Below are 25,577 nucleotides of genomic sequence, written 5' to 3' on the forward strand. Positions count from 1 at the left end.
CGTTCCCTCTTGTAATCTACTTACCGGTCTCGTTTTCTTACTGATCTTCTCTTCACCGGTTTTCAGGGTGAGAGTCTCCTCGGCAGAGCCCTCAGAAGCAGAGTAGGAGAGCAAAGGTTCCAGTGCTGTGTGTGACATTTATCAGCTCTGCACCATGAGTCACTCCTCGCCATGCACTAGCTTGTCGTCTCTTTGGTCGTCTTGCCTTTTGTTTCTTCTGTCACTTTTTAATTATGAAATAACTATCTTGTTAATTTCTTAGACTATGCTAGTCCATGTTTGTTTATCATTTTAATAGCCAAGGTAATACATGTACATTGTTAAAAATTCTAAACATATAGGAGGCTACAGAAGAGAGCAAAAACTCTTCAATAGTCTCACTCTGCCTTCCTCATTCTCAAATTCAAGTAACTACTGTCAGCAGTTTTGTATACATCTTCCCAGAACTTTATCTTTTTTCAGCATTGTATTTTCACACATGAACCAGTACATGTTTTTTAAGTTTAAAACTTGTTTTGTATTTTTTTTTTCCTTCATACCTATAAACATTTTACTTATACTATTATTTATTTATTTTTCCAGTGTATTTTCCTTGAGAAAATTTAGGCTGTCTTAACATACCTACTTCATTTATTTTTGTCCCATCCTTTTAACATAGTTATATCACCATTTTTTCTATAATTCAGTGTTAGAGCTATTAATTGCCTTACTATTTTTTTAATAAATGCATTTCTGGCTTATTCTTTTATAATTCAGCAAGACATCTATGAAACCTTTCAAAACATGATCAACATATTAGATAATATATCATTTTTTAAATTTTTCTTTCTATTGGAGATTTCTGTAATGAACCCCTTTATCTTCAAGACTAGTTTTTCTCTTGCCCCTTAAAGTGTTGCCATCCTGAGACGCTGCTTCACTATCATCTTAGGAGTTCATTTAATTTTTTTACTGTGTTGAGTTCTCTGTATTTTGGATTCTATGTTGTCTTCTTTCTTGGCTTATTTCTTTATTTTACTGGAGCATGTCCTCTAGTAGCTTTCTTAATAAAGGCCTGAGAGACCGTTGTAATAATTTTTAAATTCTGTTCATGTCTAAAAATATTCATATTCTGTCTTCAAACTTGATTGAAATTTTAGTTAGGTATAAATTCTTAGACATAAATTTTTCTGGAAACATTACTCCATTTTCTGCTGGTGATCCCCTTCTCTTCCGAACCATCTTTTTGTTTTTTGTTGTTTTGGCTTTCATAGTATTTTGGGTTTTGAATTCCCAATTTTTTTTTTTTTAAAATTTCCCTGTATTCCCTTAGTATCTTGCTTTTGGCTTCAAGGATGTCTTTATGAAGATCCCATCCCCATTTAAAAATATTATCAGTGTCCTATATTGATTTCTTTCTGTTGACACCGCTCCCCCCACTTTTTTGTTTTTGTTTAGATCTCTTTTTGTTGCTGGGGATTTTCTTCCAAGGTTTGGTATTTGTAGGCATTTTACAGTAGTAAAGCACTGGACAGCCTTCTTCTTCCTGCATTTCTCCAGATTATTCCCAGGATAAGGAGTCTGGGTTTTGGAGAGTCTAGAGATCTTAGCAGAGTCCAGCTGTTCGTTTCCTCCAGCCCTATTCCGATTCAGCCCTCAGTTATGGAGGCAGATGTCACTAGACTCCTCCCAAGCCTCTTCCAGTACCTCTTCCCCTCCTGTGTGTCTTCAGGGAAAGGTTATCACTTGGGTGTCTCTAGACTCTAACATTTACTCTCACAAATCTCAACCTGGTTGAAGTATGGAAAGGTGTTCAGTGGTTTCAGAATCCTTTCTAGGTTCTGTGCAGATAGGACGTGTTTGGCAGATAGTCTTCCACACCTGTGGTTCATTTCCCAGTTTCATCATCGAGTTCTGTTGTTACTGTTGCTTTGTTTGTTGAGGTCTCAGGGTATAGAATGAAGTAAATATATCTTTTCCTAGAAGTTTCTAAAAATTTCTTTTAAATCCAAGTTGCCCAGGGCATTATCATTTCCACTTCTTACATTCATTAAACAATTTTTGAGCAACTAGTGAGCACAGGGCATAACATTTTTGTTAAGCCTTTTTATTTCTTCCATGAGAGAGAAAGACAGGCACACCAAAAGCAGCAGGTACCTTCAATAGGTTCTCCACGCCGCAGTCCACCCCAAGCCTCAGTCTGCCCCAGTCACGGGTGTGCGCCGCACATGAGTCTGGCTTGCAGAGTGTTGTGTTACTGCAGCACTGTGGGCTGCACCGTCGACATTCCCCAGGGTGGTAGTTCTTCCAGATCATTACATAGCCTATGAGGGGACCTCAAAAAGTTCATGGAGGGACCAGCAGTTGACATAATAGCTATGTCACTGGTCTCCCATGTAGTCAACCACGGTTCGAGTCCTGGACCCAGTGGCTTAAACTCACACGGGGCGTGTGTGTGTGTGTGTGTGCCCAAGATCACGAGAGGAGAATGGAGGAGAAGGGATTACGGCGTAGCCATCCCTCATGGAAGGTGATTTCTCACTTTCTGTCTCTCTCTGTCTTTCTGGCAAGTGCACATACCCTACAGCAAAAACTACTCCAAAAGAAAAGTTCACGGAAAAGTATGGAATTGAAGTGTGAGTGTATTTTGGTTAGAGACAAATTCTGTGGAATAACAGCAGGTCTAGTCACATTAGAGGTAGATTTACGTAATTAGAATGTAGTTATAAATGCTCAGCCCAAAAAAGGGAAAATATATAAAGAAGAGAGGAAAAATATAAATTATACAAAAAGCATTGGGCTGCCTTTACGTAGTATGGCGGCTCAGTAGTGGGTTGGAGAATGGGATTTATTGTTCCACAGTTGGTCTGGGTTCCTGCCTGCCTCAGGCAGGTGAACAACCGTAAGTGCAGTGGGCCTGGCGTGTGATGACACTGAGCATTTGCTCAGCAAGGCCCCCAGCTGCAAACGCAGAACTAAACCAGATTTCACCCTTCGCTGTGGCAGCCATGACCTCACCTAGCTCAGAGAGAAGACCAGTCTGCAGCACAGGTTCAGCATAGCAGAAGGGATGTGGTCACCAATGGGTACCTTCAAAACCACTTTTAGGGGTATTTTGAACTGTGTGGCCTTCCACCTTGCAGTCTATCCTATGTGCTTCTTAATTGTATCCCTAAAGTCAGCAAAAACGTATGAAGGGTTATTGAGAAGTTAATAGACAATGTTTGCTATGAAAAAAAAAAAAACTGTGCATAGGTGTCAAAATTATTTGCCTTAGATTTGGTGTATTATAATTTTCTCTTGTGAAGCACTGGAATTGCTCATGTGATAATCTTTTCTTATTCATTCATTCATTCATTCATTCATTCATTCATCTGAGAGACAGACAGACAGACAGGGAGGTGCCCTAACAGGATCTTCATGCCGTGATCCACCCCGACCCAAGCCAGCCCAGATCCTGGGCACATGTGTACACACCTGGCATACTCAGGGAAATCCCCGATGTCAACCCAGGACTTTGCCCATGTGGAATCCAGTGGCATTCCCCTGTGCCACCACCTGGCCCCTCCGTGCTGATCTTTACAGGTCTTCCCTTGGGTCTTTCAGAATTGTTTGTATGCTTCGTGACATTGCAACGAGCCCATCCCTTCTCCCACCCCCTTTCTTTCTCTATAGGAGGAGCTGATTTGGAGTGACTTTTCTATTTCTATTAGTCACATTTAAAGGTCTTTATCTGTGTTAAATTTATTGCTGATCTCACTTGACTAGTAGCGCCTCGAAGAGTTTTCGAAACTCTCTTCCTGATGCCAGAGTATAATTTCAGTGCCTAGTGCAACATTAATACTTTTTTGGGGGGAGGGGAGGAGTCTGGCTACCCAGCTTGCTAATAAGGTAATATTGTAAATTTTCTTTTGTTTTCGGGGAGGTCTTATTTATAATGTTGAAAATTTTTTCAGCAGGCCTGCAAGTGGTGTGGTGGTTAAGGCACTGGGTACTCCAACATGGCCAATCACAGTTTGAGTCCCGGACCTGGTGGCTGGTTTTCTCGCTTTCCTTTTCTCTCTGTGTCTGTCTTTATCTGGTCAAATTAAAATAAATGAATGACTAAATAAATTTAAAAAAAACTGTTCAGCAAAATATTCCTCAGGATGAAGAAAGGAAGAAAGCTCTTCTCATAGCCAGACAGTGACACAGCAGTGAAAGGGCACTCTCTCAGAGACATCCCTGAGTACACCAGGCACATGCTCGCTTAGGATCAGGGTGGACTGAAGGGTGGGAGTGAAATGTGACCTTAAAACTCTTTTGGGGGTACTCTCTCTCAATCTTCTCTCTTTCTGAAGAAAAAAAAAAAAAAACTTTCAAACAAAGAAGAAAACTTCCCTCTGGGGCAAAATACTGAAATTTTAAACTTATCATTTTACCATCAGTTCTCAGTTTTTTATAGGTGTAATTAGTACTTTCTTTGTCAAAAATAATATTTAGTCATTTCTAAATTTTATGCCCATTGTATCTACCATGTTAATTACTGTCATGTGGACATTACGCAGAATGCTGGCATTTAAAGAACAAAAGGCCATTGTTTCTCAAAACTTGTTAATGCAAAGCATAACTTGAGCACTTTTGGGGGGCTGTCTTTTGAGTCATCCCACATATATTCATGCAAATTTGTTGTATGTACTAGTAAGTCAAGACGGCAACTCCGGCTCTTTAAAAGCAGACTGTAAACACTGTTCTTGAAGGTGCCAGGACGTTACTCTTGTACACACCGTCAAAATAAAAGCACCAGTAATAGAACAAGGATAAAATAAATCATTGAAACCTGGAGATGATACAGAGAAACAAGACTTTTGCCAAGAGTTTACAAAAAAAAAAAAAATCCATCCTCATCACTTTTAGTAGATAGATGAAGCAAAGCAGCGTGTTTTGAGTTTTCCAAGTTCATTTTCCTTGCACTCTTTTTACTTTGTTGGCCATCTGGACAAGAAAAGCAGAGATGGAGAAAATGCATGCACAGATTATTGTTAGTCTCTCATTAGCTAGTAATGTCTGTAGAATTATTTTTATAAAGCCACTTAAAGTAGCTTGAAGTGTGTCTTCATCCTCAAATGAAGACTATTTCACAATATTATTGGTTTAAAATGCCAGCTGAATGGTATTAAAGCATCTGGAACACATGTGTGTAACATCTGAGTAAGGAGACTGCCCCAATGCTAAGAATTAAATGAATGAATTAAAACATTGATTCTCTTACATTTCTTTTTCTGTGCTCTGAGAAAGAAAATGGATGATTTTTCCTTTAAAAAAAAGAGAGAACACAGATAAATTTAGAACCTTAACATCTAAGACTTATGGGGTAAAAAAGATAAGAGAAAATTAAAGTTCAAACATATTATGACAGAATTGTAGAAGTGGACCTTATTTTGCTTTTATTTCCACTTACTTATGCTTTGTCATATATATAATACATTAGCCAAAAATAGATTGCAAGTAAATACATTCTAACTATTTTTTTATTTTATTTTATTTTATGTTTTTGGAGAGGTTTTTGCTATAGAGCGCTTGCGCTTGCCAGAAAGACAGAGACAGACAGAGAGTCAGAAAGCGAGAAATCACCCCCCAGGGGGGATGGCCACGCCACAATCCCTTCTCCTCCATTCTCCTCTCAGGGCACGCACACACACGCTCCCTGTGTGAGTTTAAGCCACCAGGTCCAGGACTCAAACCGTGGTCGACTACATAGTAGTCCAGCAACATAGCCATTACGCTAACTACTGGTCCTCTCTCTTATTTTTTAAGAGAGATTTTTTGCTATAGGATGTTTGCACTTGCCGAAGAGACAGACAGAGACAGAGAGTGAGAAATCATCTCCAGGGTGTGTGGGGGGGACCAGCAGTTAGCGTAATGGCTATGTTGCTGGACTCCCATGTAGTCGACTGCAGTTTGCGTCCCAGTGGCTTAGAACTCACGCCGGGCATGTGTGCATGCGTGCCCAAGATCCCGAGAGGAGAATGGAGAAGGGATTGGGGCGTGACCATACCCCCTTGGAGGGTGATTTCTCGCTTTCTGTCTCTTTCTCTCTCTGTCTGTCTGGCAAACGCACATGCCCTATAGCAAAAACCGCTACAAAAAAAAAAAAAAAGAAAGAAATCATCTCCAAGGGGGTATGGTCACGCCACAATCCCTTCTCCATTCTCCTCTCGGGATCTTGGGCACACATGCTCAATGTGAGGTTTAAGCTGCTGGGTCCAGGACTCAAACCATGCTCAACTGCATGGAGTCCAGTGACATAACCACTACACCATTTGCTGGTCCGCATTCTAACTCTTAAACATATGTAAAAACCAGAATGTTGTTAAAGATTTAAATAGCTGCTAGGCCAACCCCAAAACCTAGTGGTTAAAAGAGCTAGATACCACGTGGCTGACCATGGTTCAAATCTTTGCCCTGATGACTTGAAAAACACACCAGGCCCATGTGCCTGCATGCCCCAAATCTCAACAGAATGGAGAAATAGTGGAGAAGAGATTAGGCCATGATCACACCCCATGGTGGATCACTTTTTCTCCCTCTCTCTCCTTGTCTTTCTCTCTTTCTCTCTCTGGCAAACATGTTCCCCCTAGCAATAAAAAGAAAACAGCTGTGCCAATTATTAAACTACCTACTAAACGTGTGTGTGTGTGTTTAATCAGTCTTCTCACTTAGGACATAGGAATTGTAACTCCAAGTTAGTACGAGGATTCGGTGCTGTTACACACCAAGGGGCAGCACACTAGGCCATCAGCCAAATCCAGATCACCATCTGATTTGTGTAGCTCCCAAGCTAAGATTAGTTTTGATGGTTGGTTTTGAATGGATGGAAGAAATCAAAGTAAGCGTAATACCTGTGACACACAAAAATGATGTGAAATTCTTATTTTAGCATCCAAAACAAACTTTTATATGAGGCCAGCCTCACTCATGCGTTTCTTTGTTGTCTGTAGATGCTTGGCTGCTGCATCAGCAGTTGAGTAGTTAAAACAGAGAGCACGACCTACAAAGCCTGAAATATTCACTGTCTAGTCCTTCCCAGCAAAGCTTTGCAACCCCTTTTACACACTAAAATGTCCTGCACAGTATCTGATATATATTCACACTAAACAAATGTTAGTTATTATCAGTACTGTAAACTTGATGTAAAATAAATAACATTCATGTAGCCCAAAATACATCACAGGCAGAAAATGTCATCATATATTATTGTCCTGAAAATGAAAAGATCAATAAGAAAAACACAAAACATCTATTAATTAGGTGATGAATCATTAATATTTTAAAATGTAACATAGCCTTAGGAATATAATGCTCGAGCTCATTTAAAGGACTTACATTCAGAGTAGTGTATGTGTTCCTCATGAGAAAACTTTTAAGCCAACAGGTGACACCTCCTTTCTCTCTCATTTTCTTGACATCTGATCAGTTCATCTGTTCACTGCTCTTCTTCAGTTCCAGACTTACTCTTATTCTCTGTTATTTCTCCATTTTTACCTGCTTAATGCAAACTCTAGCCATATGCCTGCAGTCTTTGGAAAAAGAGAAGAGGAAGCTCTTAAAAACCTTGAGTTTATGAAAAGAACGAGGTGTGTCCCTGATCATGAACACATGACAAAATGGCAGTGTACTGAGCAGGGCTCGAAGATGTAGTCCACCACGCCAGGCACGTGTGTGTGTACGTGTGTGTCCAAAACTCCTAGGGGAGAATGGAGGAGAAGGGATTATGGCGTAGCCATCCCCACTGGGGAGTGATCTCTTGCTATCTTGGTCTCCTGTGAGCACACATGCCCTATAGCAAAAATCTCTTAAAAAATAAAGACATGGTCCATACAAGTCCTTGGAGCTTATGTCTTTGGACACAAAAGGAACCAAATTCTTACCCCATTGATGTCACCCTATCATGGAAGCCAAAGAACTATTAATTAGGTGAAGAATCATTATTATTTAAAAATGTAACATAGTCTTAGGAATATAATGCACAAGGCAAGCAGATGTTTCTGGGCCAAACTGATCCATCCATAAAAAATATTTGAGACAAAAGGATATATTTTTCTGAAATTTTTTAGGTTATTTTATTTCATCCCTGATTTCCCCACACTTAGACCTTTGTGGCATAACACACCATGAATTTGTTCGGATTCAGTCCATTCTATTGACCTGTACATGATTGGTTTATGTAGACAGATCAAATCTTCCTGGGACCTTATCAAGGTATTCTGTTTTATCTAAGCCTGTTTTCTTTGTAATGCCTTACCTCTGCATACCCATAGCCTGCTTCTGTTTTTCTTTTGATTTCTCCCTGAGTGAAAACAGAATTAAATTGTGAGTTTATTTTGCACCAAAAAAAAAAAAAAAAAGAAATTGAAAGCCATGCATAGTTCTTCATAATATACATGTCCATGAATTTTGTGAAGACCCCCTTCAAAATTTGGAAATTAAAGAGATTACTCTTACAGTGTACAGTACATTCGGATATATCATTATTCTGTTTAGTTCTGCTTTACAATTTGTAAAGCATTAGTTTTGATCCTCCTAATCTGTGGTCCTGAACCTGAGAATGATTTCACTGCCCTCACTGCCATTCGTCTGTTTTTCTTTATCCGAAGTTGCCAGCACTGTGGCCAAGTCACTGCTTATCAGTAAGAGTCAGAGAGGAGACAAGAAAATGCACTTTGCTCCTCGCCAACAGCTCTTGTCCAATTTGTGAAATGATTTTTCAGATTGAGCTATGACTTACATTCATCAGGCTAGCTAGTAGAAGTAAGCAAACTATAAGGAAGAGATGCATTGAAAAGCTGAAACTTGATTTTTGCAGGAAAGTAGAAATGTCTCCATTAAAAAAGGCCTAACTTAGAAATATCAAAGCTATTTGATTCTGATTTTAAACATTTTCCAGGTAACTTTAAAATACCCCAAAATCAAAATGACAAGAAGTTAGAAATATTAAAGCATGGGACCACCAGGTGGTGTGGCAGTTAAGGGGCGGGACTCCCACATGGCCGACTATGGTTTGAATCCCAGACCTGGAGGCTTGCTTTCCCTTTCCCTTTCTCTTTCGTCAAATTAAAAAATAAAAACAGTAACAAATAAAATTAAATGAATGTATCTTTTATAAAAGAAATATTAAAACAGTGATTAATAACTTCCACTTAATAAAAATTATGTACAAATTCTTAACAAAACATTAAGAGCAAAAAACATGAGTGAGCAGACAATTTTCATGGATAGAATACATGAGCTGACCATTCTCAGAAAGAGAATATATTACATGGAAGTTAGAAAATCTGTAGGAAAATGTTTATCTTCACTGCTTTTCAAAGAAATTCAAACCAAGACAGTGAGCTTGCTTTTTTTTTTCCACTTTTTGTGTCATTTGATGTATCATTTTACTCCACGTATAATTTGAAATGAAAGAGATTATGAAAGAGTGGAACTGCCTTTTGAGAGATACCAGTAAAATGAGCAAATTTACACATTGCTATGGGGTGAATAAGTTAGTTCACCCTTGCATAAAGCTATTTGTAATCAAGAACCTTCAAATTCACAAAATGCTTTGATATATGCTGCTAAATAGAAAATTTTAACTCTGAAGTCTATGTGCAAAGCTGGAAATTATAGTGTTATTTATGTTCATGCCCAGAAAACTGAGTATTTTATAATAGAAGTATAGTTAAGCTCACTACCCCTTTATAAACCAAAGTATATGTAAGTTTTAAAACTGAAAAATGCTGGGAACCAGCAGTTAGCATAATGGCTATGTCGCTGGACTCCCACGTAGTCGACCACGGTTCGCATCCCGGACTCGGTGGCTTAAAACTCACGCTGGGTTCGTGTGCGTGCGTGCCCAAGATCCCGAGAGGAGAATGGAGGACAAGGGATTGCGGCATGACCATCCCCCCTGGGGGATGATTTCTCGCTTTCTGTCTCTCTGTCTCTGTCTGTCTGGCGAGCGCACACACCCTATAGTGAAAACCGCTCAAAAAAAAAAAAACTGAAAAATGCTTAGGATGTAATGTTGAGAGCAGAATACAGGATATGAAATGATGTATACCAAGATCACAGTTCTCTTGAAACTACACTAATATCATAGCCACAAGATCTTGTGTGGTTTAAATGTTTTAGTTAGTTGAAATTAACTAAAATTTTAAAATAATTTTATCAGTTTTATTAGCTACATTAGTACTCCAGCACAAGGAGCTAATGACTTCTAAATTGGACAACAAAGGTACAAAAATTATTTTCTGTTATCTCAGGAAGTTCTCTTAGACAGTTCTGCTATAAACTAACTGCTAAAGCTATGTATATATAGGTCAAAGACTTGAAGAAAAAGTGAACAAAAACGATAGCTTTATATGGGCGATTCAAATATGGCATTTTTTCCCTTTCTCCTCTTATTTCATAAACATCCTGTCATCACCATGTATTAATTTTATCATGGAAAAAGAACATTGAATTATACTTTAAATATTTTCTTTCTAAAATTTTATGTTTATTTTGTATGAGAAGGAGAGGCAGTCACAGTACTTTTAACAGGGTATCAGCCAGGATCACTGATGTGTTCAGGGAAACCCAGGACCCAAACCCAAGGCCTCCCGTATGATCACAGCATCTCACAGCAGTGACCTAACACCTCTGCCACCACTGTTTGGCCTTAAATAATTTGTTTTAGTATAGAAATGAATACCCATGTAGTTTAAAATTTCCTCTCTATAGCTGAGGTTTATTTCTTAATTTTTATTTTTTGTTTCTGCTGTTAGCATTCAGGTCAGATCTGAATGTTCTAGATGAAGTTTTAGGGAAGGGAGTGCCATTGAATCAGTACTCATTCAGGAGGAGTTTGCGCACAACCACGTATACGTTGCAAATGGCATTCTACGTGTTTCACATATAAGTGTCTGTAGTATATTTATATTTATCCTGTTCTTCACCCCTTATGGGTACAGGAACAGAGTCTTTTGACCCTGACTTGTGCCAGGAGCCAACATGAAAAGCTCACCGTGCTTACCAGTGATGCTGAAGGATAAGATCACTAGTGTCTACCAGAATAATCTAGATTTTTCTCTGTGTTGTCTGTTTTAAGTTCATACATGTCTAGTTCTGGCTAAATCTAGTGAAGAGCTAAGTGGACCTCAGTGAATGAATCATTTCTATAAGCAAATGACCAGGAATATGATGGGAGCAGATGTTTATTCAGCCAAGTTGGACTCATGACACAAAGCTAATGGGTGCATTGGGATCCAAAATTAGAGCCTGCCCATTCAAATAGCCATACTGTGTAGAGAGATCTGTCTTGGGTCTTTTAATTATTTCTTTTTATTGGGGGGGGGGGGGGGCGGGGGGAGGTTTTTGCTACAGGGCACGTGCGCTCACCAGACAGAGACAGAGAGAGACAGAAAGTGAGAAATCACCCCTCGGGGGGGATGGCCACGCCACAATCCCTTCTCCATTCTCCTCTCGGGATCTTAGGCATGCACACATACATGCCCGGCGTGAGGTTCAAGCCACCAGGTCCAGGATGTGACTCGCAGTCAACTACATGGGAGTCCCGCGACATAGCCATTACGCTAACTGCTGATCCCTGTCTTGGGTCTTTTGATGACTGGTTTAGTGCAGCATCCCAGGGCCACTCAGTTGGCTTAGCTAGAATTTTTTGTGAATGGAGGCATAACTCAAGGAGTTTATGATAGGTTGGAAGTGAATGAGTTATTATTCTGATACACTCTGAAGATGAATCTGTATCTTAATTAAGCAAAAATGGATATCTTTTCTGATTAGCTCCAGTGGAAACAAATTATAGCCATTAACTTAGACAAGTTTGAAATATGGAAAGTGGGCTAGATGATGCTGCAGCAGTAAAATGCAATGCTTTGTGAGGGCTGCCCCACGTGGTCACATGGATTCACATCCAGAGACCTCCGTGAGTACTCTGAGCACGCGTGTGCCCCCTGTCTGGGACTGGCTCAGGCTGGGGGAACGTTGTGGTATCAAGAGCCTGTTGTGGGCCCAGTTTCTCTGTCTCTCTGTTTCCCTACTTCACTTTACTCCTATGGTACACTCTGGCTTGTGCAAGTTCACTTTACAAAGGCCTCACATGTGTCCTCATTTCATTGCCTTAGAAACCTAAGGCCTAGAGATTATAGGCAAATATATTCTATTTCTTTTCTTCTCCAAACATCCCGTGCAAGTAGAATACACTGATGCACATGCAGGAACTATAATAGTAAAACCTTCAGGCGCCATCCTCAAGCTTAGAGAGTGTGCCAAATTTGATCTCAAGTAATTACTTGCAAAGATTTGCAAAGACTAGGAAAATGATCAAGGAAATATTATGTGTTCAGCTGAGTTTGGCATCCTTACCATTTTTTTCCTGTTGTCCGATTTGGGTTGCCAACGTGGGATGGCTACAGGAAGCTGGCTTTATTTCTTACTCCACCTGCTCCGTTTATATATGGTATTTGTTGTTTGCTTTGTTTGCTATGGAATTGAGAATACTGAGCATTTTTAGAGATTTTTGAAGATATTCCCCCTTTAATGTACAGAGAATCTTAGGAAGAAACATTCTCTACGTGAAGGAAATTGGTAGAATCTGGATGATTTTCCAGTTTTCTCGTAAATCAAATGTGTGGATCTGCTTTCATATTGGATGGTCGGGAAAGTCATGACGCACTTGTGCAAAGAAACACATAGAACAATACTTCCGGACTTTTCCGATGACCTCATAGATAAATTAACTGTGTGCAATTCCAAGGAATGGAAAGATACAGTTGGCTTTAGTTTGACTAAGTATTTGAGATAAACAAATGGCCTCACCAAGAGTTTCTTAAATAGCAGTTTTGTGTAGGCACCTGTGTGGTCAGGCCATGCATTGTCTTGTTCTGTCCTCATAAACTGGTAGATATGAAGGGACTGAAGCTCGGAGAGGTTCAGCTGCTTGCCCAAGGTCACACAGGATTTGAGACAGAGCCATATTTTAAATCTAGTTTCTGGCTCACAGCCCTGACCCTTACCACTGAACCACCCTGCCCTGGCAGCAAGCTCTCCTTGCCAGATGGTCTGCAGCACACCTTCAGACAGCAGATTCAGAAGTGATTTCCTGGGCTTTTCTCCTATGCTGCCCTTCCCTCCACCACCCCCCACCCCAGTACACCAGTAGTTGTAGCACAGAATGCATTTTGAATTCTCACCGTGTCGCTATCAGATAGGACACAGGACAGTGTGCTCCTGCTGAGGAGAGAGTCAGACACAGCAAGTTTTCCCTATAAAACCCAGGGAGGAAAGGGATGCAGGAAACCAGGCTTGGACATTGTTTTCTTACGGCTTCAGAGCTGTCCTTTGAACTGCTGCATTTATATACCCCGTGGACATAGGAAAAGCGAATAAAATACCTGCGAGGTATGGTCCTCATTCCTTGCCAGGGATTTGCATTTTTCAAAATACCCACTGTTTGATTAGCTTCAAAATAATTTCAGTTCAAAGTGTTACATTATCCTGCATGATTACAAGGAAAGTAAATCAACTTGACTTGCTCTTTTAAAATCATGATTTAATAACCCTAAAAAGTGTGTGTTCGTGAGTTATGTCTCACTAACAACATGGTGCTGCTTCTAGCCATTAAGAGCGAGGAGGTCTTTACACTGTAGTTTCATGTGAATTCCTGAAGCATAAAACCCCTGTCTCCTGACCATCTCCTTCTGTCATGAGTTTTGTAGGCACAAATGGTGCTGGTAAAAGTGGTACCTGGCAGGTACCCTCAGCAGGAGGCATGATGGCATGGTGGCTAAGGCATTGGACTTGTATGTGGCCAACTACGGTTTGAGTCCTGGACCTGGAAGCTTGAAAATCACACCAGGTGCATATGCATGCATGCCCAAAATGCCAGGAGAATTCAGGATAAGATATTGCAGTGTGGCCATCTCCCGCCCAGGGATGGGGGGGTGATTTTTCACTTTCCCTCTCACTGTCTCTCTCTGGTGAGTACATGTGCCTCATGAGAGAAACCTTTAAAAATACCTGGAGTAGGCATCTTTTGTCACAGGCAGGGTATGGAAGGAAGCCCTGCAAGCTTCTAGGTATTAAAACTGATAGTGAATCTAAGGCCAAAAGACATCTTAACCTGTGACCCTGAGATCTGGGTGAAAAAGTCTCGGGAGGCCTCATGAACTTGTGTTTCCCCGCGACTGAGCGGTCTGCTTCGCAGACACGCTCAGGAATCTGCTCTGTGTCCACAGCTGCAACTCACACTGTGTACGCCTCTGGCCTTTTTTGGGGAGAGCCCGAGGAGCGCAGAATCACAGCCACCTCAGCGGCTGTGAGTTGTGAGTCGCTGAGCTCCTCAGTGTCTCTTTGATACTAATGGGCATCCCGCCCTGGAAAGCTTCATCCTAGTCTTTCTGGGGCCATCCTACCTCAAGTGTTAGCGGAGAATAACTAGGAATGACTCTCGGGCCCTCAGCGAGAGGTGATCAGAATGGTGCGTGCTGGTTTTGTATGTATCCGTTCTAGATCTATGGGATATCAGTGAATGTGATTTATGAAGATATTGATAGAGGGGGAAATAATCACCAAGGAAAGACAGATGATAAGTGGCTTATATCAGATAAAAGAATTAAGGGTCTCAGTCTAAACTTACACTCGGCTAAGACAATGAGTCTTATGAGAAGAACTTGTAGTTACAGAAAAAATAAGGAGGTGTCGCAGAAATATTCAAGGACTTGCTCAGATCTGGTTTAATAAGCTGAGAGGGTGAGGAGCGACAGACTGCTGGCTGCGAAGTGTGTGGACACAGAATGTTGACCCCGTAGGCAGGGATTTGTGCCAGAGGACAGCCTGAGGAAGGCCCACTTTCAGCTGGGGTCTCGGGCCTCGGGCCTCATCCACTGGATCTTTCCTCCGGAGGGATGTTTGCATATGGGCCAAAAGGCAGGCCACGGGCCCTTGCCTGCCCGCGAGTAATCTTACCTCAGGTCTAGCACTTCCCTTGTCTGTCCTGATGGACGGAATTGAGATGCTGAAGGGCCAGCAGGTGGCCATAGGAGCGACAGAGGCTGGCTACGAGTGCCTTCTGGAACTGTGTCTGTGCCAACCCTGCGCCCACCAGAAGCTGTGACGAGGAGGAAATGAGTCGCGTTCTCAGTGCAGAGGACTTGTCTTATTTACTGCACAGGGTGCAAAGATCAGAAGCCCTGGTGAACCGCATCACCTGGAATTCTCATGGACTCCTTCCAAGGGTTGTGGTTGAAATTCTTTGTCTTGCTTTTGCTCTCCTTTCCTCCTTGCTATCCCTCGTTCATCTGTCAAGAATCGGTTCAAAGCTGCCTTTGAGGTCTTCCTTGCCGCGTGACCCCAGCTGCCTGTTCCCCCTGCCGTGGCTCCCCCGTGCACCTGCAGTTACACATTCATGCCTGTTTCCTTCAGCCCTGCGGGACAGGCCATGGCTCTGGCACGTTCACTCCCAGCTCCCAACAAGTCCTCCGTGTGCCCCCTGGATGGTAGGCAGACCGGGGACAGGACAGCATGTGCTAGGAGGGGAGGAGGCAGAGCCAGGGGCCCCAGGGAAGGATTGCTGGGGAAGTTGAGCTGACCTGGGTCCAGAAGGATTAGGAATGGGGACAGCATCGCGGGCTGCAGGTCAGGAAAGCACAGTCACACTCCTGTGGCCATGACCAGATTGTCTGTTTATCTGGAGAGCAGAACGTTTGTGTGGGAGTTCAGATTGAAGGCCAGGCCAGCCTGGAACCTGAGAGAGGAACCTGCAGACAGCGTTGGTTGGTCACGTGTTAGCAGGCTGTGCGTGAAAAGGCAACATTTCCTGCAAATTCGAGATCTCATCATTGATTCGCGATGATAAAGATTAAATGTTCCAGCCCCCTCGCCAATGGCTTCAATGGGGCTTTCTCTGATGACCATGCAGGGAGGGCGCTCAGGGTCATACTGTTCGGCTTGTGGCTACAAAGTGGGGAGCAGGCAGCTTTCCCCCTCACCACCAAGTGGGGATCTGTGAGGGTTCCCATGAGTGTTCTACCCTCTCGTGGGCCCAGTCCACAGAGAAGTGACTTACCCATCATGTGGTCTGGGTGACTCCAACTATTTTGTGGCCACATGTACTCAAGACAGGTGACTGTCGGGACCTGCCAGGCCACTGGGTCCAGGACTCTGAACTGTGGTCAACCATGTGAGTCCAGCAATGTAACCATTGCGCCATCTGCTGGTCTCCAGAAATTTGTTTTTTAAGTCACCCGTCATACCTGTCTCATATGGCTCTTTTTTTCTCCCTTGAAACCTTATCCCCTGGCAAATTATTAAAAAGCAAGTGCCACAGTCTCCTGGACTCGCTGTTCCTTCCTAGACTGCCGTTTTTACTGAGCAAAGTAGATAAAGCCTCCTGTTCTGTGTATTCCACTCCCTTGTGGGGCAGAGTGGAAGTTTCATCTAGTCCATTAGGGTTTTCTCCAAGGCTGATACCAAGCACAGCAGTTTGTAAATGTTCTCCCACAGGGGGAGGGAGGGAGAGCTTTCATTGTGAAGTGAAAAACAAATCATATAAATCAAATAAGGATCTTAGCTCTTGAGAAAGACAGAAATCGGCACGATTAGATTGTTTCGTTTCTGTTCTTATTTTTTCCATAAACAAGAGAGACAGAGAGAAACAGTGCACTCAACAGTGTTGATGCCGTGATCCACCCTCAGCTTCATCCAGACCCAGGCAGTTGACACTCACTTTCCAGGCAGGGACCTGGAACCCTCCCATACAGGTCAGCCCCACAGACTGCCTGGTGTTACCACTGCACTGCTGCCTGGCCCCCAAGGTTCGATTTTTATTATAAGACTCCGACACCCAACTGGGTTTATTGGCTTGCATTTCTCATGAAAACGGGATGGAGTGGCGCCTTTCTTTGTGCTGTCCCCGGCTCTACAAGCTTTCTGAACCTTCCTACTCAAAGTGTGGTCTGTGATTGTGCAGCACCAGCCTTCCCTGGGAGCTTGTTACAAGTCCAAACTCTTGAGCCAGTTTGTAGTGCAGTGGTAAAGCGCTGTGCACTGCGAGCCAGATCCTATATGACTGACAGCAGTTCAGATCCCAGCCCAGAGGCTTGAAAAACACCAGGCACATGTGCGTGCATGCCCAAAATCTTGATGGAAGGAAAGATAGAGGAAAAGGGATTGCAGCATAGCCCATTGGGGGCCCAATGATGGATACTTTCTCTGTCTCTTTCTGGTGAATGCACATACCCTCCAATAATTTTTTTTTAATGTTAAGAAAAATAAAAGAAGTACGAACTCTTATCCACCCCACATTGAGGCAGAATCCTTGTTGTAACAAGATCTCTGGGAGATTCACAGTGTGCATAGGAGAATCCCATTTTCAGCTCAGAGCTTATAGAGGAGCATGTATCAGAATCCCTGGAGGACACCGGTTCCTGGGACCCACCCTCAGAGGTTCCGTGTGGTAGGTTGGAGTGAGGGCCCAGCCACGTGGGTACTACTACAGTCAGCTGCCTTCATTGGTCCTCTCTAGCTTTCTGCTGGACTGGCAGCTCAAGCCCCAGTCCCCACAGCACATGGTGAGCAGAGAATGTCAGAGCAACCCCAGGTGCATCTCTGGGTAAAAGTGTAGGGCACCAGGCCAGTCACTGGCTCTGCCTCTGAGTGGTCCTGTGCACAGCAGGGCTGGACTCAGTCGCTCTCCTGGCTGCTGCCCTGCAGGCCCAGACGGGGCTTTCTCCCAGCAGACCCCATTGCAGCCAGGGGGCTCTAGTCTAGTGTTGAAATATTTCATGAGAGAGACCTGAGGCACTTTCTTCTGTATTTATGCAAAGTTGGGGGCACTGTCCCCCTCTCTGCCCACAGTCTAGCCTCTTACCCTAGAGGGGCTCTGGAAAAGGCCCCAATAGAGTCTGTCATGCCCTTTCTGGAGAATGCTAAATTAATGTTGAGTCTTTCTAAACCAGACTTGGCCAGGTGATATCAAGGTGTATGCGCCGTCCTTTAGACAGACCTTCTCCAGAGATCTCAATATGGCTTTCTAAAATTTCTCTAGCTATGAATAAAGAGGAAAAAAAAAGTTCTATCACCCATCAGGGATGTCACCATCTAATTAATATTCTTTAGGTTTTACTAAAATTTTTTAAGTTCTCATTACGGTCTTAGTCTTGGTCCTGAGTTTTCAGCTTATAAGATTTTGCTCGGGACCATCAGTTGGCATAATGGCCATGTTGCTGGACTCCCATGTAGTTGACCACAGTTCGAGTCCCGGACTTGGTGGCTTAAATTCATGCTGGGCACGTGTGCGTGCGTGCCCAAGATCCTGAGAGGAGAATGGAGGAGAAGGGATTGCGGCGTGGCCATCCCCCCGGGGGGTGATTTCTCACTTTCTGTCTCTCTGTCTCTCTCTTTCTGGCAAGCACAAGCAGCCTATACCAAAAACCTCTCCAAAAAAAGAAAAAAAAGGAAATGTCAGGTGAAAACAATTACAAATGCTAAAGGTGAAAAATTATTACATTTGTTTTTCCAGGAAATTCACAAATGTGTATGAAAATTAGAGTGAAACAGGGAAAACATATGCCCTATTGAATAACAAATGCATGATGTTCAAGTATTTTTCCTGCATGTTCACTTATTGACAGATATAATTTTAGAATTTATACATCTGGATAGATATATATAAAATAAGTGGTCATATTAATAAGGGAAATACTTTTAGAATTTTATATGTGTGTGTGTGTGTGTGTGTGTGTGTGTGTATACATACACACACTTGTAGGAGGCAGGGAAATGGAATTCTCTGGCTTATATATGTATTTTTTTATATACAGTTAGTAGTAATAATTTTAGAATTCTAGATGTGATTTGGACAAAGAATTAAGTAACTTTGTTTTGATTGTTTAAGATAAGGGTTAATTGTGAGCACCCAAATGCATACAAGCTTAAGAAATACAGAGTGAAGCCTGGCATTTAGTTCTTAGTTCAGACCTTGAGATTTTGGTCATGAATGAATGAATTTGGGTAGAAATGTATGACAGTGTGCCAGATACAACAGGATTTTCCTAGACTGACTTTTTAATTCCTTTTTATACTTTTAGAGTTATTGCAGCAGATATTTATTATTATTCTCTTCTGCTTCTTGGCCTGAGAGTTTGCATAATGAAAACAGCCAGTGTGTGTCATGAATCATTTGCATATAAATCTTGACAAACCTAACCCAAGGCTACAAAAATTGGATGCATGCAGAAGATGGGTTGGATTTACAATATCAACACCATTTATAGAATAATTCACTGCTTGTTTGTTTTTCTTTCTTTCTTTTTTTTCCCCAGAATCGAATGGAGGAAAGCAAAGCACTCTTTAGAACAATTATCACATATCCCTGGTTCCAGAACTCCTCTGTTATTCTGTTCTTAAATAAGAAGGATCTTCTAGAGGAGAAAATCATGTATTCCCATCTAGTTGACTACTTCCCAGAATATGATGGTAAGTCATTACTCAGACTGCCAGTACCTGGGCAGGAAGGTCGTGCTTCCCAGCACCAACGTGAGAATTACTGCACTTGACCTGGTGCACGGTACAGGTGCACCATTGCCGCCTTGCCCTGCAAGGCCTATGTGCTGTGACTCATGCAGCATTGCTTATTATTTGCCCACTTTTAATGACCCAAAACATTCCATCTCTTAATAATACTTAAAGTTGTAGAAAAAGAAATCACTTCTCCATGGGTTTTACAATAACCAGCTCAGAGGAAGGAACATTTCAGTTGCTTGACAAATTGTGTATTAGCTATTATATTAGGTTGTCAGGAAAGTTATGACGTATTTTTCTATGCAACAATGCGTGATGACTTTCCTGATGACCCACTAGTTCCACCCCCTCCCCACACCATTTCACTTGGTTACAGTCTGCCTCCCTCTGTCTGGAACGAAAGAGCTTTGTGTTCAAGAGTCTACCTCTGGGATCAGCAGTTAGCGTAATGGCTGTGTCGCTGGACTCCCACGTAGTTGACCACGGTTCGAGTCCTGGACCTGGTGGCTTAAAACTCATGCCGGGCGCATATGCGTGCGTGCCCAAGATCCCGAGAGGAGAATAGAGGAGAAGGGATTGCGGTGTGGCCATCTTCCCTGGGGGGGTGATTTCTCACTTTCTGTCTGTCTGTCTGTCTTTCTGGCATGCACACGCACCCTATAGCTGGAAAAAAAAAAAAAATCTCTCCAAAAAAAGAAAGAAAAAAAGAGTAAAGAGCCTACCTCTGATGTCAGTCCATCCAGGTTCAAATCCAAGTTCTGACACTTTGATTTTTCTGGGCCTTACCACCAAGCTCATGGGCTTGTTTTGCAGGCTGTAATAAATGACACGTGTGTGACATTTAGCCTACTACCTGACACAGAGTGAGTATTCGGAAATCACACCTGCTTTTCAGAAACTTGATGGCCCACTGAAAGCCTGCCATCCTTAATGGCAGTATACATCCCTTAGGCCTCTTGTGCAGCATGTGGGTTCTACACCTACTGCAGTCCTCATGTGAACAATTCTTGCCCTTCCCAACTAGACTGTGCAGGCCTGAGCTATGAGACACACCGCTCCTTCTGAGAAGTGCCACTGATTGCCTGGTAACAGAGCATCCACATGCAGCCACTCTAAACAAATGAAGTCATTGACTTGCCTGGAAGAGCTTGTGTGGCAAGATGAACACATATCTTCCCCACCAAATCCAAACTTGAGTCTAGATTAGGAGGGAATGCTATGGCCTGCCATCTGGTTTTTAGGTTTTTTGTTTGGTTTAGGGGTTGTTTTTTATTTGTTTATTTGTTTGTTTTGTTTTTTTGCCTTTTTTAAGTTTTTGCTATAGAGCAATACACTTGCCAGAGAGAGACAGAGGAAAAGTGAGAAATCACTCCCCGGAGGGATGCCATGCCAATCCCTTCTTCATTCTTTTCTCAAGATTTTGGTCATGTATGTACGTGTGCCTCACGTGATTTTTAAGTTGCTAGTTCCAGAACACAAGCCATGGTTAGCCATGTGGGAATTCGGTGCCTTCACCACCACACCACCTGCTGGCTCCCTCTACCTGTTTTTATAAATAAAGGTTTAAGACAGCTAGGCCAACAGGTGGCATGGCGGTTAAGGCTCTGTATCCCATGTGACTGACTGCGCAGTTAAGAGTCCCAGAGCTGGTGGCTCGGAAAAGCTGTCAGTTATCTGTGTATGTATGCCCCAAGTCCCTAGAGGAGATGGGAGGAAAGGAACTGCAGTGTGGCCCTCCTCCCTGGGCAGTGGTTTCTCACTTTCCCTCCTCTCTATCTCTCTGGCGAGAGCACATACTCTATAGCAGAAACTTTAAAAGAAAAAAAAAAAAAAAAAAAACACAGCGAACGTAGTTGACCACGGTTCGAGTCCTGGACCTGGTGGCTTAAAACTCATGCCGGGCGCATATGCGTGCGTGCCCAAGATCCCGAGAGGAGAATAGAGGAGAAGGGATTGCGGTGTGGCCATCTTCCCTGGGGGGGTGATTTCTCACTTTCTGTCTGTCTGTCTGTCTTTCTGGCATGCACCCGCACCCTATAACTGGAAAAAAAAAAAAAAATCTCTCCAAAAAAAGAAAGAAAAAAAGAGTAAAGAGCCTACCTCTGATGTCAGTCCATCCAGGTTCAAATCCAAGTTCTGACACTTTGATTTTTCTGGGCCTTACCACCAAGCTCATGGGCTTGTTTTGCAGGCTGTAATAAATGACACGTGTGTGACATTTAGCCTACTACCTGACACAGAGTGAGTATTCGGAAATCACACCTGCTTTTCAGAAACTTGATGGCCCACTGAAAGCCTGCCATCCTTAATGGCAGTATACATCCCTTAGGCCTCTTGTGCAGCATGTGGGTTCTACACCTACTGCAGTCCTCATGTGAACAATTCTTGCCCTTCCCAACTAGACTGTGCAGGCCTGAGCTATGAGACACACCGCTCCTTCTGAGAAGTGCCACTGATTGCCTGGTAACAGAGCATCCACATGCAGCCACTCTAAACAAATGAAGTCATTGACTTGCCTGGAAGAGCTTGTGTGGCAAGATGAACACATATCTTCCCCACCAAATCCAAACTTGAGTCTAGATTAGGAGGGAATGCTATGGCCTGCCATCTGGTTTTTAGGTTTTTTGTTTGGTTTAGGGGTTGTTTTTTATTTGTTTATTTGTTTGTTTTGTTTTTTTGCCTTTTTTAAGTTTTTGCTATAGAGCAATACACTTGCCAGAGAGAGACAGAGGAAAAGTGAGAAATCACTCCCCGGAGGGATGCCATGCCAATCCCTTCTTCATTCTTTTCTCAAGATTTTGGTCATGTATGTACGTGTGCCTCACGTGATTTTTAAGTTGCTAGTTCCAGAACACAAGCCATGGTTAGCCATGTGGGAATTCGGTGCCTTCACCACCACACCACCTGCTGGCTCCCTCTACCTGTTTTTATAAATAAAGGTTTAAGACAGCTAGGCCAACAGGTGGCATGGCGGTTAAGGCTCTGTATCCCATGTGACTGACTGCGCAGTTAAGAGTCCCAGAGCTGGTGGCTCGGAAAAGCTGTCAGTTATCTGTGTATGTATGCCCCAAGTCCCTAGAGGAGATGGGAGGAAAGGAACTGCAGTGTGGCCCTCCTCCCTGGGCAGTGGTTTCTCACTTTCCCTCCTCTCTATCTCTCTGGCGAGAGCACATACTCTATAGCAGAAACTTTAAAAGAAAAAAAAAAAAAAAAAGACACAGCGACACCCGTTTATTTACACACTTTGCATGGCTGTTTCCATGCTACAGCAGTAGAATTGGGTAGTTGGGATAGAGAGGGAATGGTCTACAAAGCCTAAAATATTTGTTCTCTGACCCTTCACTGAGAATATCTCTGGCCCTTTACAGAACAGGTTTGCCGAGCCCTGGTCGAGATAGCAGAGGTGAGCACGAGCCTTGAATGTCTCAGAGTTCCATGCACTGACCGTGTTGCCCTCATTTATTTAACTAGAACTGAGTGCAGTCATACGTAACTCACTTAGCACAGAGGAGAGCACAGAAGGAGCAGAACCTATTGTAGAGGCGTGTGTAACAGTGAGAGAACTGGAACCAGCAGATGGCATAATGGTTACATCATTGGACTTCCACATAGTCGACCACTGTTCGAGTCCCAGACTCAGTGGTTTAAAACTCAGGCCAGGTGTATGTGCATGCGTACCCAAAATCCCGAGAGGAGAATGAAGAAGGGATTACAGCGTGACCATCCCCCCAGTGGAGTGATTTCTCGCTTTCCGTCTCTCTTTGTGTCTTCAGTGAGCATGTGTACCCTCTAGCAAAAATATCTCTTAAAAAAAAATGGGACCAGCAGATGGCATAATGGTTACATCGCTAGACTCCCACATAATTGACCGTGGTTCAAATCCCAGACCTGGCGGCTTAAAACTTACACCAGGCGCATGTGCAGGCATGCCCGAGATCCCCAGAGGAGAATGGAGAAGGAAAGATTGCAGCGTGGCTTTCCCCCAGCAGTGATTTCTCGCTTTCTGTCTGTCTCTCACTCTGGCGAGCACATGCACCCTATAATGAAAATCTCCTTCTTTAAAAATAAAAAAATTTAAAAAATTAATGAGAGAATAGCAGATCATTTGAAAAAAATGGCAGGGTGGGTTGCAGTTCACCAATGTTCTTTATACTGATTAGGCCCCCTGAGAAGTAAGACAGCCATTTTAAAATGAGTACTAGAGGCAACAGGTGGCGTGGTTAAGGCACTGGACTCCCATGTGACCAGCCACAGTTTGAGACCTGGATGTGGAGGCTTGCTTTCTCAGTTTCCCTTTTTTTCTCTCTCTGGTCAAATTTTTAAAATAATAACAAATAAGATTAAATAAATGATTATTTTTTAATTACTCTAATTTTGTTTGAACAACTTTCTGAGACTATACAAACACATCAGAGTTGGAGGTTTATCTTTTTTTCTTTTTTTAGAGAGGTTTTCGCTATAGGGTGCATCCACTCGCCAGACAGAGAGAGACAGAGAGATAGAAAGCTAGAAATCACCCCCCAAGGGGGATGGCCACGCCGCAGTCCCTTCTCCTCCATTCTCTCGGGATCTTGGGCATGCATGCACACACGCCCGGCATGAGTTTAAGCTGCCAGATCCAGGACTTGAACCGCAGTCGACTACATGGGAGTCCAGCAACATAGCCATTACGCTAACTGCTGGTCCCAAGGTTTATCATTTTTTCATCCACATGTATTTGGTTTCATGATAGAAAATGTTACATATTTAATGAGCAATAGTTCCTTGTCAAATAACAACAAGACTTCAAAGAGTTTTATGGGAAAATTTAATTAAAGAATGATTTTATTGGGACCAGTAGATGGCGTAATGGTAACATCGCTGGACTCCCACATAGTCAACTGTGGTTCAGGTCCTGGACCTGGAGGCTTGAAACTCTACCAGGTGTGTGCGTGTGCATGCCCAAAATCCTGAGAGGAGAATGGAGGAGAAAGGATTGTGGTGTGGCCATCCCTCCTCATTTTCTATTTCTCTGTCTCTGTCTGTCCTAAAGCAAAAAGAACTCTTTAAAAAAAAAATAAATAGGAACAAGTTTGTTTTGGTGCAGAAACTTTTGAAATCCATGTGTAGTTTTTTTTTTTCCATAATGTACATTTTCTATAAACTTTTTAAAAAGTTCTCAGAGTGTTTGTGTGCTTGTCAAAGAGATAAAGAAATAGAGAAACCAGCAGTTAGCGTAATGGCTATGTCGCTGGATTCCCACATAGTCAACTGCGGTTCACATCCTGGACCCGGTGGCTTAGAACTCACGCCGGGCACGTGTGCGTGCGTGCCCAAGATCCCAAGAGGAGAATGGAGGAGAAGGGATTGCGGCATGACCATCCCCCCTGGGGGGTGATTTCTCACTTTCTGTCTCTCTGTCTCTCTCTGTCTGTCTGGCGAGCACACGTACCCTATAGCGAAAACCTCAAAAAAAAAAAAGAAATAAAAGAAATAGAAAGGGAGAGAGACATACCCCTAGTGGGACATGGTCACACCACAATCCCTTTTCCGTTTCTTCTCTCTGTTGGGATTTGGGGCATGTATGCGCCTGTACCTGGTGTGTTTTTCAAGCCACCAAGGCTGGGATTCAAACTCCTGAACAGCCATGTGAAAGCTGACTGCCTTAAGTACTAGGCTATAGGACCAACCCATCTATGAATCCTGAGAGGAGAATGGAGAAGGATTGTGGTGTGGCCATGTGGGAATCTAGCACCTTAACCACCACACCACCTGCTCCCTCTTTTAAAGACATCCTTCCCTCCCCCCATATATATAAGATTCCAAAGGTTGATGAATTGAAAATATAAGTGTTTTGGAGTATTATCAGTTATTATAGGCAGTACCCTCATTTGTTACCTATGTTTACATCCTCTCTCCAAGTACAATATCCTTTGTTCTTTTAAAAACAAATGCTTTTGGGGGACAGCAGGTGGCATAGTGGTTAAGGCACTAGACTCCCACATGGCCTACCGTGGTTTGAGTCCTGGACCTGGCGGCTCACATTCTCTCTCTGATTCTCTTTTCCTTAACTCTCT

General features: G+C 42.8%; 1 protein-coding gene across 1 annotated transcript in view; it reads left to right on the plus strand.

The window, feature by feature from the left end:
• LOC102468263 (guanine nucleotide-binding protein G(q) subunit alpha) overlaps window positions 1–25,577 on the plus strand; it is a 214,820-nt gene that overhangs the window by 184,834 nt on the left and 4,409 nt on the right. Inside the window, exon 5 of the mRNA XM_027770679.1 lies at window positions 19,323–19,476. Coding sequence (XP_027626480.1) covers window positions 19,323–19,476 — 154 coding nt within the window. The remainder of the gene's footprint in view (window positions 1–19,322; window positions 19,477–25,577) is intronic.

Source organism: Tupaia chinensis, unplaced genomic scaffold (assembly GCF_000334495.1).
Source record: "Tupaia chinensis unplaced genomic scaffold, TupChi_1.0 Scaffold000147_1, whole genome shotgun sequence".
Lineage (NCBI taxonomy): Eukaryota > Metazoa > Chordata > Mammalia > Scandentia > Tupaiidae > Tupaia > Tupaia belangeri.